We start from the raw sequence: 17,526 nt of genomic DNA, 5'->3' as shown, positions 1-17,526 counted from the left end.
TTTTGGGGAGGATATTCATTTTCACAACCGAGACTCTTCCCCAGAGTGAGAGATGGAGTTTGGTCCAGGTTTCCATATATTTTTTAAAATTTCTTTCCATACTTTACTATAATTATCCTCATATGCATTTATACTTTTATTTGAAATCCAGATTCCTAAGTATTTAGCCTTATATTTAGTTTCCAGACCTTTTTTTCTTGAAGTTCTTCCCCCCCCCTTCCATTGTGAGGTTTTTTTGTCAGTAATTTAGTTTTTTGGTAGTTTATTTTCAGCCCCAGCCATAAATTAATCTAGTAAAAGACCCCAGGATGGCCAGGAGCAGCACATGCGGACGTGAGTCTAGGAATGGAGAAGATTGTGGACGGGATTCTCTGAAACTCCCAGCAACCCAGATTCTCATCCTTTGCTGTCTCTTTTGCTTACGGTCTTCACTCTCAGCCTTCCTGGCAAGAGATAGCGAGGAGGGGGAGGGGAGAACGGGAGAATTGGGGTTCTGCAATTAGAGGGGCAATGAACTGCAAGGGGAGAACGCCAATCAAAGCTCTCATTCCCTGTCAGGGAACCTGAGATCTGAAACTTTTCCTTTTTCCCAAGGAAGACGCCCCAAGGCTGGTTCAATGGCCAGTTTGGATAGCGAGGGACTTGGGATCGGTTTCCAATTTCTCTTTTTCTCGTAAATGCAGCTGCACTGGCAGCATCAAGATCCGGAAGGAAGTGACTGGTGCGCGTCAGAGCGCAAGGGCGTTTACAGCTCCTTTCCGTTCTCTCTGGAGCAGCCGGATTTGGCACTGGGCTGCCAGGCGTCCAATGGAAAGGGACTCTTTTTCCTAATGTGTAAGAGACAGAAAAGGTTGCTGGGACCCCATGGTAAATAAAGGGAGGGAGAAGGACTTTGTAGAGTCCTTCGTAGAAAAGACGAACGACTGTCATGTCAGGAAAGACGTGGGAAAAGGCTAGCGGGTTTTTGTTTTTGTTTTGGCTTTGGTTGAAAAATGGGATCCCCACATTCTAAGCGTTCTAACCGCCAGACTCAAAGGCATGTGCTGGTCGCAGCAGGAGGGGGAGTCTCCCTGGATGCTTCAGCAGCCGGCCTCCTCTGGGTCTCCTGGCCCCCTCCTCTCCCCTCTCTGAGCCTGAACTGCTCTCTGCCCCAGACTCTTCCGGCTCACCAAACCCTGTTTCCTTCTCAGCTTGCAACATCTCCCCTTCCGGTCTGCTCCCTTTTCTCCCTCTTTCTGCTCATTGCCATCCCCCCACCAGTCCCCAGGATCTGAGCCTTCTTCCCTTGTGGTCCCCCAACTGGTGCCTCCCCCCCGCACCAGCCAGTCCATGACAACAACAACAGCCACAGCACTGTGGTCCTCCGGTAGGAAAACTCCCGAGTAGCATGATTGAAGCAAAACTTCTCGGACTACGGAAAAATACTCTCTTTCCCAAACCCTAGAATAAGCAGCAGCTCTGGGGTTGCCCCATGGGGTTCATGAGTGAAAATGAGTCCCCAGGGAGACCTCCCTGATACCTGCTGCCCCTCCTTCCCCCTCTTGAAATTAGGCTTGGGGGGAATCTCCCATTCAATTTCAGTATTTCAAATTTTCTTCAGAACGCGCAGGGCAGGAGGCAGCGATGAAGTTCTGGTGAAGAAGCAGTGCTGGGAGATCATGCGGTGGCAGAATGACAGAGTATGGTGCAAAAACTTTCATCTAAAATTATACTCACCATTGTGAGATGTTGCCTTATTTCATTATTATACAGTTTTACATATAAACACCAGAACTTCACATATACCTCATGCTTGTAGGAATGATTTCCTGCTGAGTTCATTGCTCAGAGTGGACTCTGAGAGGAAGACGTCCCACACTCCATAGATCTAAATGGGTTCTCCCATGTGAGAGTCCCTAGATGTTCCTTAAATAAAGGTAAAGGTAAAAGGGACCCCTGACCATTAGGTCCAGTCAAAGACGACTCTGGGGTTGCGGTGCTCATCTTGCTTTATTGGCCGAGGGAGCCGGGCTACAGCTTCTGGGTCATGTGGCCAGCAGGACTAAGCCGCTTCTGGCGAACCAGAGCAGCGCATAGAAGCGCTGTTTACCTTCCTGCCGGAGCGGTACCTATTTATCTACTTGCACTTTGACATGATTTCAAACTGCTAGATCAGCAGGAAGAGTGATCGAGCAATGGGAGCTCACCACGTTGTGGGGATTCGAACCGCCGACCTTCTGATCAGCAAGTCCTAGGCTCTGTGGTTTCACCCACAGTGCCACCCGCGTCCCTGTTCCTTAAATACTCAATTATAAAGAAAGCACTTTTTGCAGTCTTTTCATTTAAACTGGTTCTCTTATGAGTTTGTTGATGGTCTGAAGGGTTTCAACTCTTAAAGTTCTTCCTGTCCATAAGTCTGTTGATTTTGAACTTCCACTAAGGGTACTTTCCTGATTTTACCGTATTTTTGGCTCTATAAGACTCACTTTTTCCCTCCTAAAAAGTAAGGGGAAATGTGTGTGTGTCTTATGGAGCGAATGCAGGCTGTGCAGCTATCCCAGAAGCCAGAACAGCAAGAGGGATTGCTACTTTTGCTGCGCAGCAATCCCTCTTGCTTCTGGGATTCAGAATATTTTTTTTCTTGTTTTCGTTCTCCAAAAACTAGGTGCGTTTGGGGTCTGATAAGTCTTATAGAGTGAAAAATACGGTATATGGTTTGTCTTTTGTGTGAGTCTGTTGACATAAATCAAGGGTTTGACTCTGATTGAAGCTCCTTCTACAGTCCATACCCTTAAATGGTTTCTCCCGTGTGTGTCCGTTGATGTCCTCTAAGCTTTCCACTCTGACTGAAGCTCTTTCCACACTCCATACATTTAAATGGTTTCTCCCCTGTGTGAGTCCGTTGGTGTCTTCTAAGGCTTCCATTTTCACTAAAGCTCCTTCCACACTCCATACATTTATATGGTTTCTCCCCTGTGTGAGTCATTGATGATTTCTAAGGCTTCCACTATTACTAAAGCTCTTTCCACACTCAATACATTTACCGTATTTTTCGCTGTATAGGACGCACTGTTTCCTCTCCAAAAATGAAGGGGTAATGTGTGTGCGTCCTATGGGGTGAATGCAGGCTTTCGCTGAAGCCTGGAGAGTGAGAGGCGTCTGTGCGTACCGACCCCTCTCGCTCTCCAGGCTTCAGGAAGCTGTTCGCAAGGCTTGCAGGCAGCAGCCTGTTCTGGGGGCTGGGGTCAGGAGAAGCCAGCCAGGGGAAAAAAATTCCCTTTATTTCCCCCCCCAAAAAAAACTAGGTGCGTTCTATGGGGCAAAAAATACGGTATCTGGTTTCTCCCCTGTGTGAGTCCGTTGATGTGTTCTAAGGCATCCTCTGTTACTAAAGCTCTTTCAACACTCCATATATTTATATGGTTTCTTGCCTGTGTGAGTTCGTTGATGTCTCCTAAGGCTTCTATTTTCACTAAAGCTCTTTCCACACTCCATACATTGAAATGGTTTCTCCCCTGTGTGAGTCCGTTGATGGTTCCTAAGGCTTCTATTTTCACTAAAGCTCTTTCCACACTCGATACATTTAAATGGTTTCTCCCCTGTGTGAGTCCGTTGATGCTTTCTAAGGTGTCCATTTTCACTAAAGCTCTTTCCACACTCCATACATTGAAATGGTTTCTCCCCTGTGTGAGTCCGTTGATGCTTTCTAAGGTGTCCATTTTCACTAAAGCTCTTTCCACACTCTATACATTTAAATGGTTTCTCCCCTGTGTGAGTCCGTTGATGATTTCTAAGGTGTCCATTTTCACTAAAGCTCTTTCCACACTCCAGACATTTAAATGGTTTCTCCCCTGTGTGAGTCCGTTGATGATTTCTAAGGTTTCCATTTCGACTAAAGCTCTTTCCACACTCGATACATTTATATGGTTTCTCCCCTGTGTGAGTCCGTTGATGATTTCTAAGGTTTCCATTTCGACTAAAGCTCTTTCCACACTCAATACATTCATATGGTTTCTCCCCTGTGTGAGTCTGTTGGTGTTTTCTAAGGATTCCTCTCTGACTGAAGCTCTTTCCACACTCGATACATTTATATGGTTTCTCCCCTGTGTGAGTCCGTTGATGATTTCTAAGGTTCCCATTTTCACTAAAGCTCTTTCCACACTCGATACATTTAAATGGTTTCTCCCCTGTGTGAGTCCGTTGATGCTTTCTAAGGTGTCCATTTTCACTAAAGCTCTTTCCACACTCCAGACATTTAAATGGTTTCTCCCCTCTGTGAGTCCGTTGATGCTTTCTAAGGCTTCCATTATCACTAAAGCTCTTTCCACACTCAATACATTCATATGGTTTCTCCCCTGTGTGAGTCTGTTGGTGTTTTCTAAGGATTCCTCTCTGACTGAAGCTCTTTCCACACTCGATACATTTATATGGTTTCTCCCCTGTGTGAGTCCGTTGATGTTTCCTAAGGCTTCCATTTTCACTAAAGCTCTTTCCACACTCGATACATTCAAATGGTTTCTCCCCTGTGTGAGTCCGTTGATGTGATCTAAGGCTTCCAAGATCACTAAAACTCTTTCCACACTCCAGACATTTAAATGGTTTCTCCCCTCTGTGAGTCTGTTGATGCTTTCTAAGGTTTCCTCTCTGACTGAAGCTCTTTCCACACTCCAGACATTTAAATGGTTTCTCCCCTCTGTGAGTCTGTTGATGCTTTCTAAGGTTTCCTCTCTGACTGAAGCTCTTTCCACACTCCATGCATTCAAATGGTTTCTCCCCTGTGTGAGTCCGTTGATGTCTCCTAAGGTCTCCATTCCGACTGAAGCTCTTTCCACACTCCATACATTCAAATGGTTTCTCCCCTGTGTGAGTCCGTTGATGTCTCCTAAGGTCTCCACTCTGACTGAAGCTCTTTTCACACTCCATGCATTTAAATGGTTTCTCGCCTGTGTGAGTCCGTTGATGGTTCCTTAGGCTTCTATTTTCACTAAAGCTCTTTCCACACTCGATACATTTAAATGGTTTCTCCCCTGTGTGAGTCTGTTGATGGGATCTAAGGTTTCCATTCTGACTGAAGTCCTTTCCACACTCCATACATTTAAATGGTTTCTCCCCTGTGTGAGTCCGTTGATGATTTCTAAGGTCTCCACTCTGATTGAAGCTCTTTCCACACTCCATGCATTTAAATGGTTTCTCTCCTGTGTGAGTCCGTTGATGATTTCTAAGGTTTCCACTATCACTAAAACTCTTTCCACACTCCATGCATTTAAATGGTTTCTCCCCTGTGTGAGTCTGTTGGTGTTTTCTAAGGATTCCTCTCTGACTGAAGCTCTTTCCACACTCGATACATTTATATGGTTTCTCCCCTGTGTGAGTCCGTTGATGTTTCCTAAGGCTTCCATTTTCACTAAAGCTCTTTCCACACTCGATACATTCAAATGGTTTCTCCCCTGTGTGAGTCCGTTGATGTGATCTAAGGCTTCCAAGATCACTAAAACTCTTTCCACACTCCAGACATTTAAATGGTTTCTCCCCTCTGTGAGTCTGTTGATGCTTTCTAAGGTTTCCTCTCTGACTGAAGCTCTTTCCACACTCCAGACATTTAAATGGTTTCTCCCCTCTGTGAGTCTGTTGATGCTTTCTAAGGTTTCCTCTCTGACTGAAGCTCTTTCCACACTCCATGCATTCAAATGGTTTCTCCCCTGTGTGAGTCCGTTGATGTCTCCTAAGGTCTCCATTCCGACTGAAGCTCTTTCCACACTCCATACATTCAAATGGTTTCTCCCCTGTGTGAGTCCGTTGATGTCTCCTAAGGTCTCCACTCTGACTGAAGCTCTTTTCACACTCCATGCATTTAAATGGTTTCTCGCCTGTGTGAGTCCGTTGATGGTTCCTTAGGCTTCTATTTTCACTAAAGCTCTTTCCACACTCGATACATTTAAATGGTTTCTCCCCTGTGTGAGTCTGTTGATGGGATCTAAGGTTTCCATTCTGACTGAAGTCCTTTCCACACTCCATACATTTAAATGGTTTCTCCCCTGTGTGAGTCCGTTGATGATTTCTAAGGTCTCCACTCTGATTGAAGCTCTTTCCACACTCCATGCATTTAAATGGTTTTTCCCCTGTGTGAGTCCGTTGATGTTGTCTAAGGCTTCCACTATAACTAAAGCTCTTTCCACACTCTATACATTTATAAGGTTTCTCCCCTGTGTGAGTCCGTTGATGATATCTAAGGATTCCACTCTGACTGAATTCCTTTCCACACTCCATGCATTTAAATGCTTTCTCCCCTGTGTGAGTCCGTTGATGTTTTCTAAGGCTTCCAATATTAGTAAAGCTCTTTCCACACTCCATACATGTAAATGGCTTCTCCCCTGTGTGAGTCCGTTGATGTGATCTAAGGTGTGCACTCTTACTGAAGTCCTTTCCACACTTCATGCATTCAAATTCACTATTATTAATGTTCTTTCCACACACCATACATTCATATGGTTTTCCCCCTGTGTGAGTCCTTTTGTGCAATTTAAGGTTTCCACTCTGACTGAAATTCTTCCCACACTCCCTGCACTTAAAACGTTTTCTCTCTGTGTGAGTCCGCTGGTGTGTTCTAAGTTTTGAGTTGAAAGAGAAGCTCTTTCCGCACTCCATACCTTTAAATGGCTTCTTTCCTTTTTGTGTTCGTTGATGTGAACTATGTGTGCTCATTCAGTGAAGCGTATTCTACATTTCACACATTTTAATGGCTATTCCTAATGAAACGAAAGGTGCCTTGTCCCCTGCAATTCTGTCTTCTCCATCACCTTTTTCAGAGTGGGCAGAAAGGAAATCCTGTTTGGGTTTCAATAAGGAGAACAAAGGGAAAAAAGGGCACATCAACCTCCATTAGCACCTTCTCTTATTTCAACATCTCCTACATTCTCCCATGTCCTCCCCATGTTCCCAATTTTTAGGAAATGAAAATGGTAAGGTGTCAAATGGTAGTAATGCATCAGCAACCTTTCATAATCCTCAATCATCTTTAATAACACAGCATGATCTTGGAATACTGTTGTCCTGTGGGACTGCCTTTCAAATCAAGTGGTTGCCCCCGTTTCCACCTCTAGTTCTTCATGAATCACCTGCACAGTCTCACTGACCTCAGGAGGTCCATATGGATTCTTTTGGGAGACCCAGGCCTACATCTCTTCCAGGGACTGTGGTCTGGGTCAGTCAGAGAACTAGTGACAAGGCTTGGTGCTTGGGGTCAGCTGAATGGGTGCTCAGGGAAGCTCCTGTTCTTGGAGATGGACCTCCCTCTACATGCCTCACATTGCATGGAGAGAGCAGGAGAAACGGAAGGAAAGCAGCTGGCAAATGGGAATCCCAGGCGGAAACACCCACCCCAATGGTTCTTTATAATGATGATGTGCTGCCTGATCATGTGCTTGTCTTCTGACAGAGGACTATCCTAATCTGGCACTGAAAAGCAGGATATTCAAGGCAAGGAGATAACTGTACTTAATACTAGGTAGCCATATTGGTCTGACACATTTGAGGTAAAAAATTAACATAAATAGTCCAGTAGCAACTTAGGGTCTTGTGAGAAAGGAATGAGAAACCTGGACAGCATCTTAAAAAGCAGAGACCTCACCTTGCCAACAAAGGTCCGTATAGTTAAAGCTATGGTTTTCCTAGTAGTGATGTATGGAAGTGAGAGCTGGACCATAAAGAAGGCTGATCGCCAAAGAATGGATGCTTTTGAATTCTGGTGCTGGAGGAGACTCTTGAGAGTCCCATGGACTGCAAGAAGATCAAACCTCTCCATTCTGAAGGAAATCAGCCCTGAATGCTCACTGGAAGGACAGATCCTGAAGCTGCGGCTCCAAGACTTTGGCCACCTCATGAGAAGAGAAGACTCCCTGGAAAAGAGCCTGATGTTGGGAAAGATGGAGGGCACAAGGAGAAGGGGGCGACAGAGGACGAGATGGTTGGACAGTGTTCTTGAAGCTACCAGCTTGAGTTTGACCAAACTGCGGGAGGCAGTGGAAGACAGAAGTGCCTGGCATGCTCTGGTCCATGGGGTCATGAAGAGTCGGACATGACAAAGCGACTAAACAACAACAGCAGCAGCACTTTAGGGACCAAGTGCTTGCACACTTCATATGCTTGCACACTTCTTCATATAGTGATGGGTAGTGGGAGATGGTAGTACGAGTACCTTTCTGAGAAAAATAACACCCCACCATCCCACGATATACAAGGGTCTGGTGACATCTGTGTCAGTGTATCTGATAAAGTGTGCATGCACACAAAAGCTTATATCTAGAACAAAATTAGCTGGTCCTTAAGGTGCTACGGGACTATTTTTTAATTTTATATTTCAAGTGCATCAGACCAACACGGCTACCTACCTGCATCTAGATGTCATGGGGTAAGTAGATCCTTTGGTGGGGGACATGTCCTGCACCTCCTGGGGTCATTTTTCCACCCTTGGTGCCCACCCTGCACTCAGCTCTCACCTGTGGCTTCCAGAAGCTGTCAGCATGCAACAGGGGTTCAAGCAACAGCTTCAACCGGCCGGCTAAACCAGGTGAGGAAAGCTGGTGGGTCTCAAATCCTTGGGAGGCTGGGGAATTCTGCTGCACCTGAAGTCAAGCCCTGGTGGATGGAGAGGAAGAGAACAACCGTGAATCCCACAGTCCAGAAGGCAGATTCTGCCCGTGCGGAAGAGGAACGTGAAGGGCAGGTGGGGCACGTCCACCTGGAGGCTTGTTATCCAGTCCCAAGGTTACTCTGACACTGAATTATATATAAATTACAGTATTCAAATGCGCCTGCTCCCACTTCATATTCTGCTATTACTCTGCTCTGCTTGGCTGTTGCTTACTTGAGTGCTGTTTTGGCCCCTGCCTGGGCCGTGTGGACCTGAAGGAGCATCTTCACCCCCATCACTCATTCCAGACAGGGAGGTCCACCTCCGAGGGTCTTCTGCTGGTTCCCTTGCTGTTAGAAGTGAAGTTCCAGGGAACCAGGCAGAGGGCCTCCTGCCCCATGGAATGCCCTCCCTTCAGAGGCCTACGAAACAGGCAACCATCTGACATTTAGAAGACAGCTGGGTGTCGTTGTGCGTTAAACCACAGAGCCTAGGACTTCCTGATCAGAAGGTTGGTGATTCGAATCCCCGCAATAGGGTGAGCTCCTGTTGCTCAGTCCCTGCTCCTGCCAACCTAGCAGTTTTAAAGCACATCAAAGTGCAAGTAGATAAATAGGTACTGCTCCGGCGGGAAGGTAAATGGCGTTTCCGTGCGTTGCTCTGGTTCGCCAGAAGCGGCTTAGTCATGCTGGCCACATGACCCGGAAGCTGTATGCCGGCTCCCTCGGCCACTGAAGCGAGATGAGCGCCACAACCCCAGAGTCGTCCGTGACTGGACCTAATGGTCAGGGGTCCCTTTACCTTTACCTATATATACTGTAAGCTGCCCAGAGCAGCTGGGGGAAGATACTAATACTAGAACTTTTAGAGTGGTACCTCAGGTTACAGACGCTTCACGTTACAGAGTCTGCTAACCCAGAAATAATACCTTGGGTTAAGAACTTTGCTTCAGGATGAGAACAGAAATTGCGAGGCGGCAGCAGGAGACCCCATTAGCTAAAGTGGTGCTTCAGGTTAAGAACAGTTTCAGATTAAGAATGGAGCTGCAGAACGAATTCAGTTCTTAACCCGAGGTACCACTGCACTATTATTATTATCTTGTGATTTTTTGTAGTTATTTTGGAATTTTTACTGCAATATTAGCTTACGAAATGTTATGGGCAGAGAAAATGACAGGGTTGCCGTAAATTATAATCCCACCCACAAACTCTCATTCACACACAGTCTATAAATTTGGGGAGGTCACACACCTCACCTGTGCTAATACTGGCAGTCTTTGGCCTGCACAGGCACACCCGGTGTGTAGAGCCTCCAGCCCCAGGCACTGTCTATCCTGAAAATGGCTCCTTTGACTGGGAAGATTCATGCAGTCGCTGTCATCGGATGATGATGGGTTGTATCTCAGCTTGTCAGTCACTCTGACATTTCCTACAAAGAATAAGAGGAACAGAAATGCTTTTGAGGTGCAACTTCTCTATCAGCCCTGAGAGCCATTCCATGGACTCTGCACCCGTTTCTGATGACAGGTGTACATTATCCTCATCCTCAGTGGAAAAGACAATAGAGATGGAAGCCTGAGAGAGAGGAAAAGGCTTCTGGCTGTTTCCTGGGTGAGAAGGCCTCCCCCCTCCCCTCTTCCTCTCGGGATTTCCTCTCCTCTCCAGGGGGACCAGTGGTTGGACTGGGCAGAATGGCTGTGTCTGGACAGGGCAGGGGCTTATGGGGTGGGAAGAGGATGGAGCTTGCAGGAAGGAAAGGGTGGGGGGACAGGACCCCCACTTTCCAGGGATCCCTCTCTGGTCGCCTTGAAGGGGTGGCCAATTCCTAGGTGGGAGAGAGAAGCCAAGGCGGCCCCTCCGGAGATTCATCGTGGGCGTCATAATGGAGACTTCTCCCCAAAGACAGGTCTCCCCCCCCCCCGCCCAGTGCTGCCCTTCCCTGACCCAGGGATGCTTCCCATCCTCCCCCCTCCCTCTCTCCCGGAGCTTCCCCTGCACTCCGGCGTGACTGACACCTCGCCCTGCTCCCCCATCTCTCCATCCTAGGGGCCCCCCCGAACAGGAGCAAGGGAGGGACAGGGGGGTCTCTATCCAGGCGCCTCCCGCACCCCTTAACCCTTTCCTGGCCCGCTTCTCCGCGCCCCAGGTATTCCTCGTGGGTGGGCGCCCCATCTCCGCCCCTTGGCAGCAGGCGTGCCGGGATCCCGGCCCCACGGAAGGCGCTTGGGGGAGCTGGAGGGGTCTCTGGGTCCTTTCCCCCCCTCTCCGCCCCCCCCGCGACCCCTTTACCGCTTTATTCGCGCTTCCGATTCTCCTTTCCTGCAACATCCATGGGGGGGGGTCCCCTACCTCCTCCCTCCCCTTTCCGAAAGCGCCCCCCCCCCTAGAGCTATGGGGCAGAGCAGCAATCCGGAGTGGAAGCTCCACTTCCGAGAGAAGAAGCCAGCTTGGGAGGGGGGCTCACCCCCCACATTCCTGGAGCAGAAGCCGGATTGGAGGAGGAGGAGGAAGAGGAGGAGGAAGGGGTGCAACGTATGGGGGGCGGGAATTGGGGTTGTGGGGGCGGAGTGAGAGGAGGATGTGTCGGGAGGGGAGGGAAAGTATTGAGGGGGGAGAGGAGAAGGTTTCCCCCTCCCCTCTTCCTTCTGGATCAGGAGAGCGGGGGAGGGGCTGATCCCGGAGATCCGGCTGCAAAGAGGGGTCCCCCCCCACAAGTGCAACATCCTCCCCTCCCCCACCCCACGCCATGAGCTTAGATCCCTCCGTGTTTTAGGTCTTGGCGCTGTTCAAACCAGGAACGGGGGGGGGCAGCTAAGCGACCCCCCCCCAAATCCCAGCTCCCCACCCCAGCCTCTGACTCAGGCCAGGACAAGGACCCTGTGTTACAGGAAAAATCCGAGGGCTCCCTTGGACAAAACACAGACACCAACCAGGATAACTTGGAGCAAAACAGCAGCCTGTAGGCTTGGTCTTTATTGAACTGTTGCAACAGGGTATTCCCCTCACTTGCAGGAGAGAGGAAAGACCCAGAAGAATAGTGTGAAAGGTCTTATAAAAACTTTTGAAATTCCCCTCCTCTAGATCAAGCCCACCCCCAGAGACATCATGCATACATTACAGAAAGGAGGGGTTGAGGGAGGCATACATTACAGAAAGGAGGGGTTGGGGGAGGAGTTGTGGTAACCTGAGTGTCTTGTCACCTGGCTGGTTCCTCCCTTCCCCCTTCCCCATGGAGACAAAGGGGAGTTTGCAGTTTCCTGCCCCCAGGAAACTAAGTCAACCCCCTTTGTTAGTTCTTGTCATATGGAGTAAAATAAAAATGGAACAGTGCAAATCCGATGTATGGTTGATTTTCTATGAATTTATAACAGAAATGTGGCGTATGTAGTGTGTGTGTGTGTGAAGTTTATACAAAAAGAATGATTGGGGTGGGGGGGTTCCTGCTACACCTGGACACAGGCCCCGTCCAGGCACAACAGCCAAGAGGCTCAGCAAAGCAGCCGATACAATTGGAGCCAGAAGCGGATTCCAAATTCTGAGGGATCCCTTGGACCAGAAACAAGGAGACCAGCCAGGAAGAGGAGAGCAAAAGAGCAGCCAGTCGGCTTGGTCTTGATGGAAGACTGTCTCCACAGGACTCCCACCTGCCCCCAGGTGGAACAAGATGGAAGCCCCCAACAAAAGAAGACCCCAACTTTTATTAGCTGCTAATCCCCTGACCAAACTGCGGAGGCAGTGGAAGACAGGAGTGCCTGGCGTGCCCTGGTCCATGGGGTCACGAAGAGTCGAACACGACTAAACGACTAAACAACAACAACAAATCCCCCATGCTACACCCCCAAGACTACATCATGACTACATCATTGACACATTACACAGAGGAGGGGTTGAGGGAGGAGTTGTGGTGGTAACCTGAGTGTCTTGTCGAGAGCCAGTGGGGTGTAGTGGTTAAGAACCGTAGATTCGTAATCTGGGGAACCGGGTTCGCGTCTCCGCTCCTCCACATGCAGCTGCTGGGTGACCTTGGGCCAGTCACACTTCTCTGAAGTCTCTCAGCCCCACTCACCTCACAGAGTGTTTGTGGGGGGGAGGAAGGGAAAGGAGAATGTCAGCCGCTTTGAGACTCCTGAAGGGGAGTGATAAAGTGGGATATCAAATCCAAACTACTACTACTACTACTACTCTTCTTCTTCTTCTTCTTCTTCTTCTTCTTCTTCTTCTTCTTCTTCTTCTTCTTCTTCTTCTTCTTCTTCTTCTTGTCACCTGCCCGGTTCCTCCTTTCCTCTCCCCATGATTACATTCCTGAGGACAAAGAGGAGTTCATGTGTTTCCTGCAACACATGAATCCCAATCCCAAAGAAGGGCAGTGCCCAAGAATGATCCGTCTATCGTACAATTGAGCCCATTTCACACACTAGCAAGGTTATGCTTAAAATGCTACAAGGCAGGCTTAAGCAGTATGTGGACCGAGAACTTCCAGAAGGGCAAGCTGGATTTCAGAGGGACAGAGGAACCAGAGACCAAATTGCAAATGTGCTGAATTATGGAGAAAGCTAGAAAACATTTACTTCTGCTTCACAAAATCCTTTGACTACAGAAAATCCTTTGACTGTGTCGACCACAGCAAACGATGGCAAGTTCTTAAAGAAATGGGAGTGCCTGATCACCTCATCTGTCTCCTGAGAAATCTCTTTGTGGGACAAGAAGCTACAGTTAGAACTGGATATGGAATAACTGATTGGTTCAAAATTGGGAAAGGAGGACGACAAGGCTTTAAATTGTCTCCCTGCTTATTTAACGTAGATGCAGAATTCATCATGAGAAAGGCTGGACTGGATGAATCATGTAATAAAAAAAATTAAGGTTGATACGGAAGGGGGGGCATGTTTGTCAACCCCTTTCCCAGAAGCCTTCAGAGGGTTCGAGGCGATGACCTCAAGGGCGCCCGGCCCTACAAGGACCCCTCAGCCCCCTCACTGTTTTGAACTACACCACGTGAAACCCAAGCCCCCCAATAAAGTGCCCTTTCCCTTTCCCTGGGTAGACCGGAGGAGCGAGGAGCGTATTTTATGTATGAACAGACTATCTGCCTACAGGAGCGTCCTGACCAATCAGCCTGCAGCCAACGAAGCCTCCAGCCAATCAGCACAATGCATTTGGTCTGCAGTGTCAGCTCCTGCAGGCCTCATTCACCTTCTGACAAGCTGTTGACAGCTCCCTGCGGGGAGAACCATGGACTGACACCTGGTATCCTTGCTAAGCCCGTCAAAATTGATACAATGTAGCAATTCGTTTCCCAAATGAGCTGCCACTCTTTCAAAGGGCTAAAAAAATATAAAAATTCATACAAAATCACCCGTACCACCGATTCTCTTGCTTTCAATGCCAAACTGCTCAATTTCCTCAGGACTTCAAGACTGCCCAGTACCTTCCATAATCCCTCAAGCGGGAGGTCACGGTCACCCAGGAAAGACCTCATTGATGCCAAATCACCCAGTCTAGCCCTTCCTCCAGGCTCGGCCAGGTGACAGACTATGCAAACTAAGACCCCATTGTTCTCTTACCACCAGTACTCAGAACATGCCTTTCAATACATGTTTCAACTCTGCATGTTTCCCCCTCCCTCCTCCATATGTTAATCCTGTAGAACCCACCCCTTTTCTGATGTAATCGTGATTTAGCAATGATGTTGTGATGATGCTTTTGAACTGTATCTGGGGTAATGGTGGGAAGTTTTAAAAGTTCATGTCACCCCATCCTCGGAGTTCAATCTTGCCTTTAACCTGTTGCACAACAAACGTGGATCTTCTCCAACTTGCTCCAGTCTCTGCCTGCACTCCTTTTGTTCCGCAGGGACCCACGGACTCAGTCCGACGAGCCGGGTGGCAGAGCACCTAGATTTTCCGTAACAATGTCTTGTATATATAATAAATGTTCATAAATGTACCAACCAAACACATACATAGATATGTACACCACATGTCTGGAGCAGCTCAGGAAGACCGTCCTGAAACCATTTAGACTCCCCAACTGACCAAATGTTTTCTCTCCAAGGAGGGAGCAGGTGAGGGAACCTTCCCATTGTCTCAGGAATTGGGAAATCACCATCTCAAAGGAATGGCCAGACTACCAGGAAAGGGAATCAGATAAGCCATTATCAGATAACCTGGCAGGCAGGAAAAACAACAACATTCACATTTCTGTTGCAGACCGCCTTTTCTGTGATGTACGTATGATTTTTGTGGGGGGTGGTCTGGGGTTACACCCCTTCTGTGATGTATGTGTGATGTATGGAGGGGTGGTCTGGAGCTCCAGGGCAGGAAATTTAAAATGTCTATATAAGGGCAGGCACACCTTGGTTGGGGGTCCTCCTCAGGGGAGCACCCTCGTGCAACAGATCAATCAAGATCAGGCTTTCTAGCTGCTTTGCTTCTTAATAGTCTCTTGTTGGCCTCAGTTGTTTTCTCCTACCGATGGAGAACCCACAAGGGACTCTATAAAGGGCTCTTGTGTCCCCCATAAGGGAAGAAGGGCAGCTTTTGTTTACAACAGATGGCACCCCAGATGGGACCTTTGGTTGGCTGGATTCAAGGGGGAGCAAGGAAGGACCGGTGATCCAGCGCGCACCAGGCCATTTGCCAGGAGGAGCCACCAGTCCTGTAGTGACCCCAGGGTCTGGAAAGTACTGTAGTTCCAGCAGGGCTAACCAGAGGAAGCAGTGCTTGATCAGGCCGGCCACAAATTGATTTATTTTTAAAAATAATCGTTATTGATTTAATTACACACATATACAAAGAATTTGGAATCTCATATTGCAAAAAAAGAAAATTAAAGAAAAAACAATGAAGAAAAAAGGAAAGAAGAAAATACAGTGAATAAAAAAACTTAATCTTTCTAATTAAATTAAAAAGACTTGTGACAAAACGAGTCTTCCAATCATTCTCATTGTACTATTTATACTGCCGTTGTTGGTTTGTTTTTTCACAGTTTTATATTCTTTAATATTGTTCCCGTCTACTCCACAAACAGTATTTGTTGTGTTTACAAGTATCACTCAAGTTCTGCTAATATGGTGTGGTTGGTACAATATGATCTTATAGAATCCTTAAATATTCTCCATTCTCCAAATATTTTCTGGTTCAATACTCCTCTAACTCTTCCCGTCAGTTTTGCTAGCTGTAAATAGTCTAACATGAGTATATGGCTTCTCTTGGTGATGTCCACAAGGGTACTTTTGGCTCAAATAGTCCTTTACATTTATTCCAGATTTTATATCATGATTTTCTTATCACATGGCTCAAAAATCCCCTGTGGACCTTCACTTTTCCGTACATTAAAGAAGCGTGCCATCCAGACCGATTCTCATGGCCTTCCAAGTCTAATAGGTCCATATCTTTTAGTGTAATCCTGTCTTTTATCCAAACCAATCCTGCCGCCGCATGGTAGAATTGCAAATCTGGCAATGCAAAACCTCCTCTCTCCTTTTGATCTGTTAATGACTAGTGTTTAATTCTCGGTTTCTTTCCACTCCATATAAATCTAGACATTTCCCTTTTCCACTCCTTAGAACAATTCATTCCTTCTAAAATGGATATTGTTTGCAAAGAGAAAATCATTTTGGGGAGGATATTCATTTTCACAACCGAGACTCAGAGTGAGAGATGGAGTTTGGTAGAGGTTTCCATATTTTTTTAAAAAATTCTTTCCATACTTACTATAATTATCCTCATATAAATTTAAACTTTTATTTGAAAACCAGATTCCTAAGTATTTAACCTTATTTTTAATTTCCAGGCCTGTTTTTTCTTTCTTTTTTTCCCTTCCATTGTGAGGTTTTTTGTCAGTAATTTAGTTTTTTGGTAGATTATTTTCAGCCCCAGGCCGGCCATAAATTAATCTAGTAAAAGACCCTGGGATGGCCAGGAGCAGCGCAAGCGGACGTGAGTCTAGGAATGGAGAAGATTGTGGGCGGGATTCTCAGAAACACCCAGCAACCCAGATTCTCATCCTTGGCTGTCTCTTTTGCTTACGGTCTTCACTCCCAGCCTTCCTGGCAAGAGGTAGCTAGGAGGGGGAGGGGAGAACGGGAGAATTGGGGTTCTGCAATTAGAGAGGAAATTAACTGCAAGGGGAGAACGCCAATCAAAGCTCTCATTCCCTGTTGGGGAACCTGAGATCTGAAACGTTTCCTTTTTCCCAAGGAAGATGCCCCAAGGCTGGTCCAAGTGGCCAGTTTGGATCGCAAGGGACTTGGGCTCAGTTTCCAATTTCTCTTTTTCTCGTAAATGCAGCTGCACCGGCAGCACCAAGATCCGGAAGGAAGTGACTGGTGCGCGTCAGAGCGCAAGGGCGTTTACAGTTCCTTTCCATTCTCTCTGGAGCAGCCGGATTTGGCACTGGGCTGCCAGGCGTCAAATGGAAAGGGACTCTTTTCCATTGCGTGTAAGAGGCAGAAAGGGTTGCTGGGACCCCATGTGATAAAGAGTGAGAAGGACTTTGTAGAGAAGACGAACGACTGTCAGGTCAGGAAAGACCTGGGGAAAAGCCAGCGGCTTTTTGCTTTGGTTGAAAAATGGGACCCGCACATTCTAAGAGTTCTAACTGCCAGACTCAAAGGCGTGCGCTGGTTGTAGCAGGAGGGGGGGGTCTCCCTGGATGCTTCAGCAGCCGGCCTCCTCTGGGTCTCCTGGCCCCCTCCTCTCCTCCCTCTGAGCCTGAACTGCTCTCTGCCCCAGACTCTTCCCGCTCACCAAACCCTGTTTCCTCCTCAGCTTGCAACATCTCCCCTTTCCGGTCTGCTCCCTTTTCTCCCTCTTTCTGCCCATCGCCATCCCACCACCAGGAAGGCAGCCCTCCTTCAGAAACACCAGGAGAGTAAACAGACATTTCTCTGAATGGAGAGGAGCAGAAAGCAGAGAC

The 17,526-nt window shown here is 47.5% G+C and overlaps 3 protein-coding genes across 3 annotated transcripts in view; all 3 read right to left on the bottom strand.

The window, feature by feature from the left end:
* LOC309378709 (uncharacterized protein) overlaps positions 1-9,051 on the bottom strand; it is an 89,503-nt gene extending 80,452 nt beyond the window's left edge. Inside the window, exons 1-2 of the mRNA XM_081927307.1 lie at positions 8,843-9,051; positions 8,475-8,613 (exon numbers count right to left, since the gene is read on the bottom strand). The gene's annotated coding sequence lies outside the window, so the exon portion shown is untranslated. The remainder of the gene's footprint in view (positions 1-8,474; positions 8,614-8,842) is intronic.
* Positions 1-12,387, bottom strand: part of LOC309378732 (uncharacterized protein) — a 60,942-nt gene extending 48,555 nt beyond the window's left edge. The window contains exons 1-3 of the mRNA XM_081927353.1: positions 12,328-12,387; positions 9,859-10,036; positions 6,434-6,804 (exon numbers count right to left, since the gene is read on the bottom strand). Coding sequence (XP_081783479.1) covers positions 6,434-6,681 — 248 coding nt within the window. The 5' untranslated portion in view covers positions 6,682-6,804; positions 9,859-10,036; positions 12,328-12,387. The remainder of the gene's footprint in view (positions 1-6,433; positions 6,805-9,858; positions 10,037-12,327) is intronic.
* Positions 1,830-6,414, bottom strand: LOC309379814 (uncharacterized protein; the record flags this gene model as incomplete). The annotated part of the gene is made up of 3 exons (XM_081929267.1): positions 1,830-2,769; positions 3,310-4,717; positions 6,410-6,414. 2 exons carry the CDS (start codon positions 6,412-6,414, stop codon positions 3,379-3,381), a joined length of 1,344 nt encoding a protein of 447 aa, XP_081785393.1. The 3' UTR covers positions 1,830-2,769; positions 3,310-3,378.
* Positions 12,388-17,526: the final 5,139 nt, after the last annotated feature.

This window comes from Podarcis melisellensis (assembly GCF_964234715.1).
Source record: "Podarcis melisellensis genome assembly, chromosome: 10".
NCBI classification, from domain to species: Eukaryota; Metazoa; Chordata; class Lepidosauria; order Squamata; family Lacertidae; genus Podarcis; species Podarcis melisellensis.
Note: the sequence above shows the minus strand (reverse complement) of the source record. Positions and strands in the feature narration are given on the sequence as shown.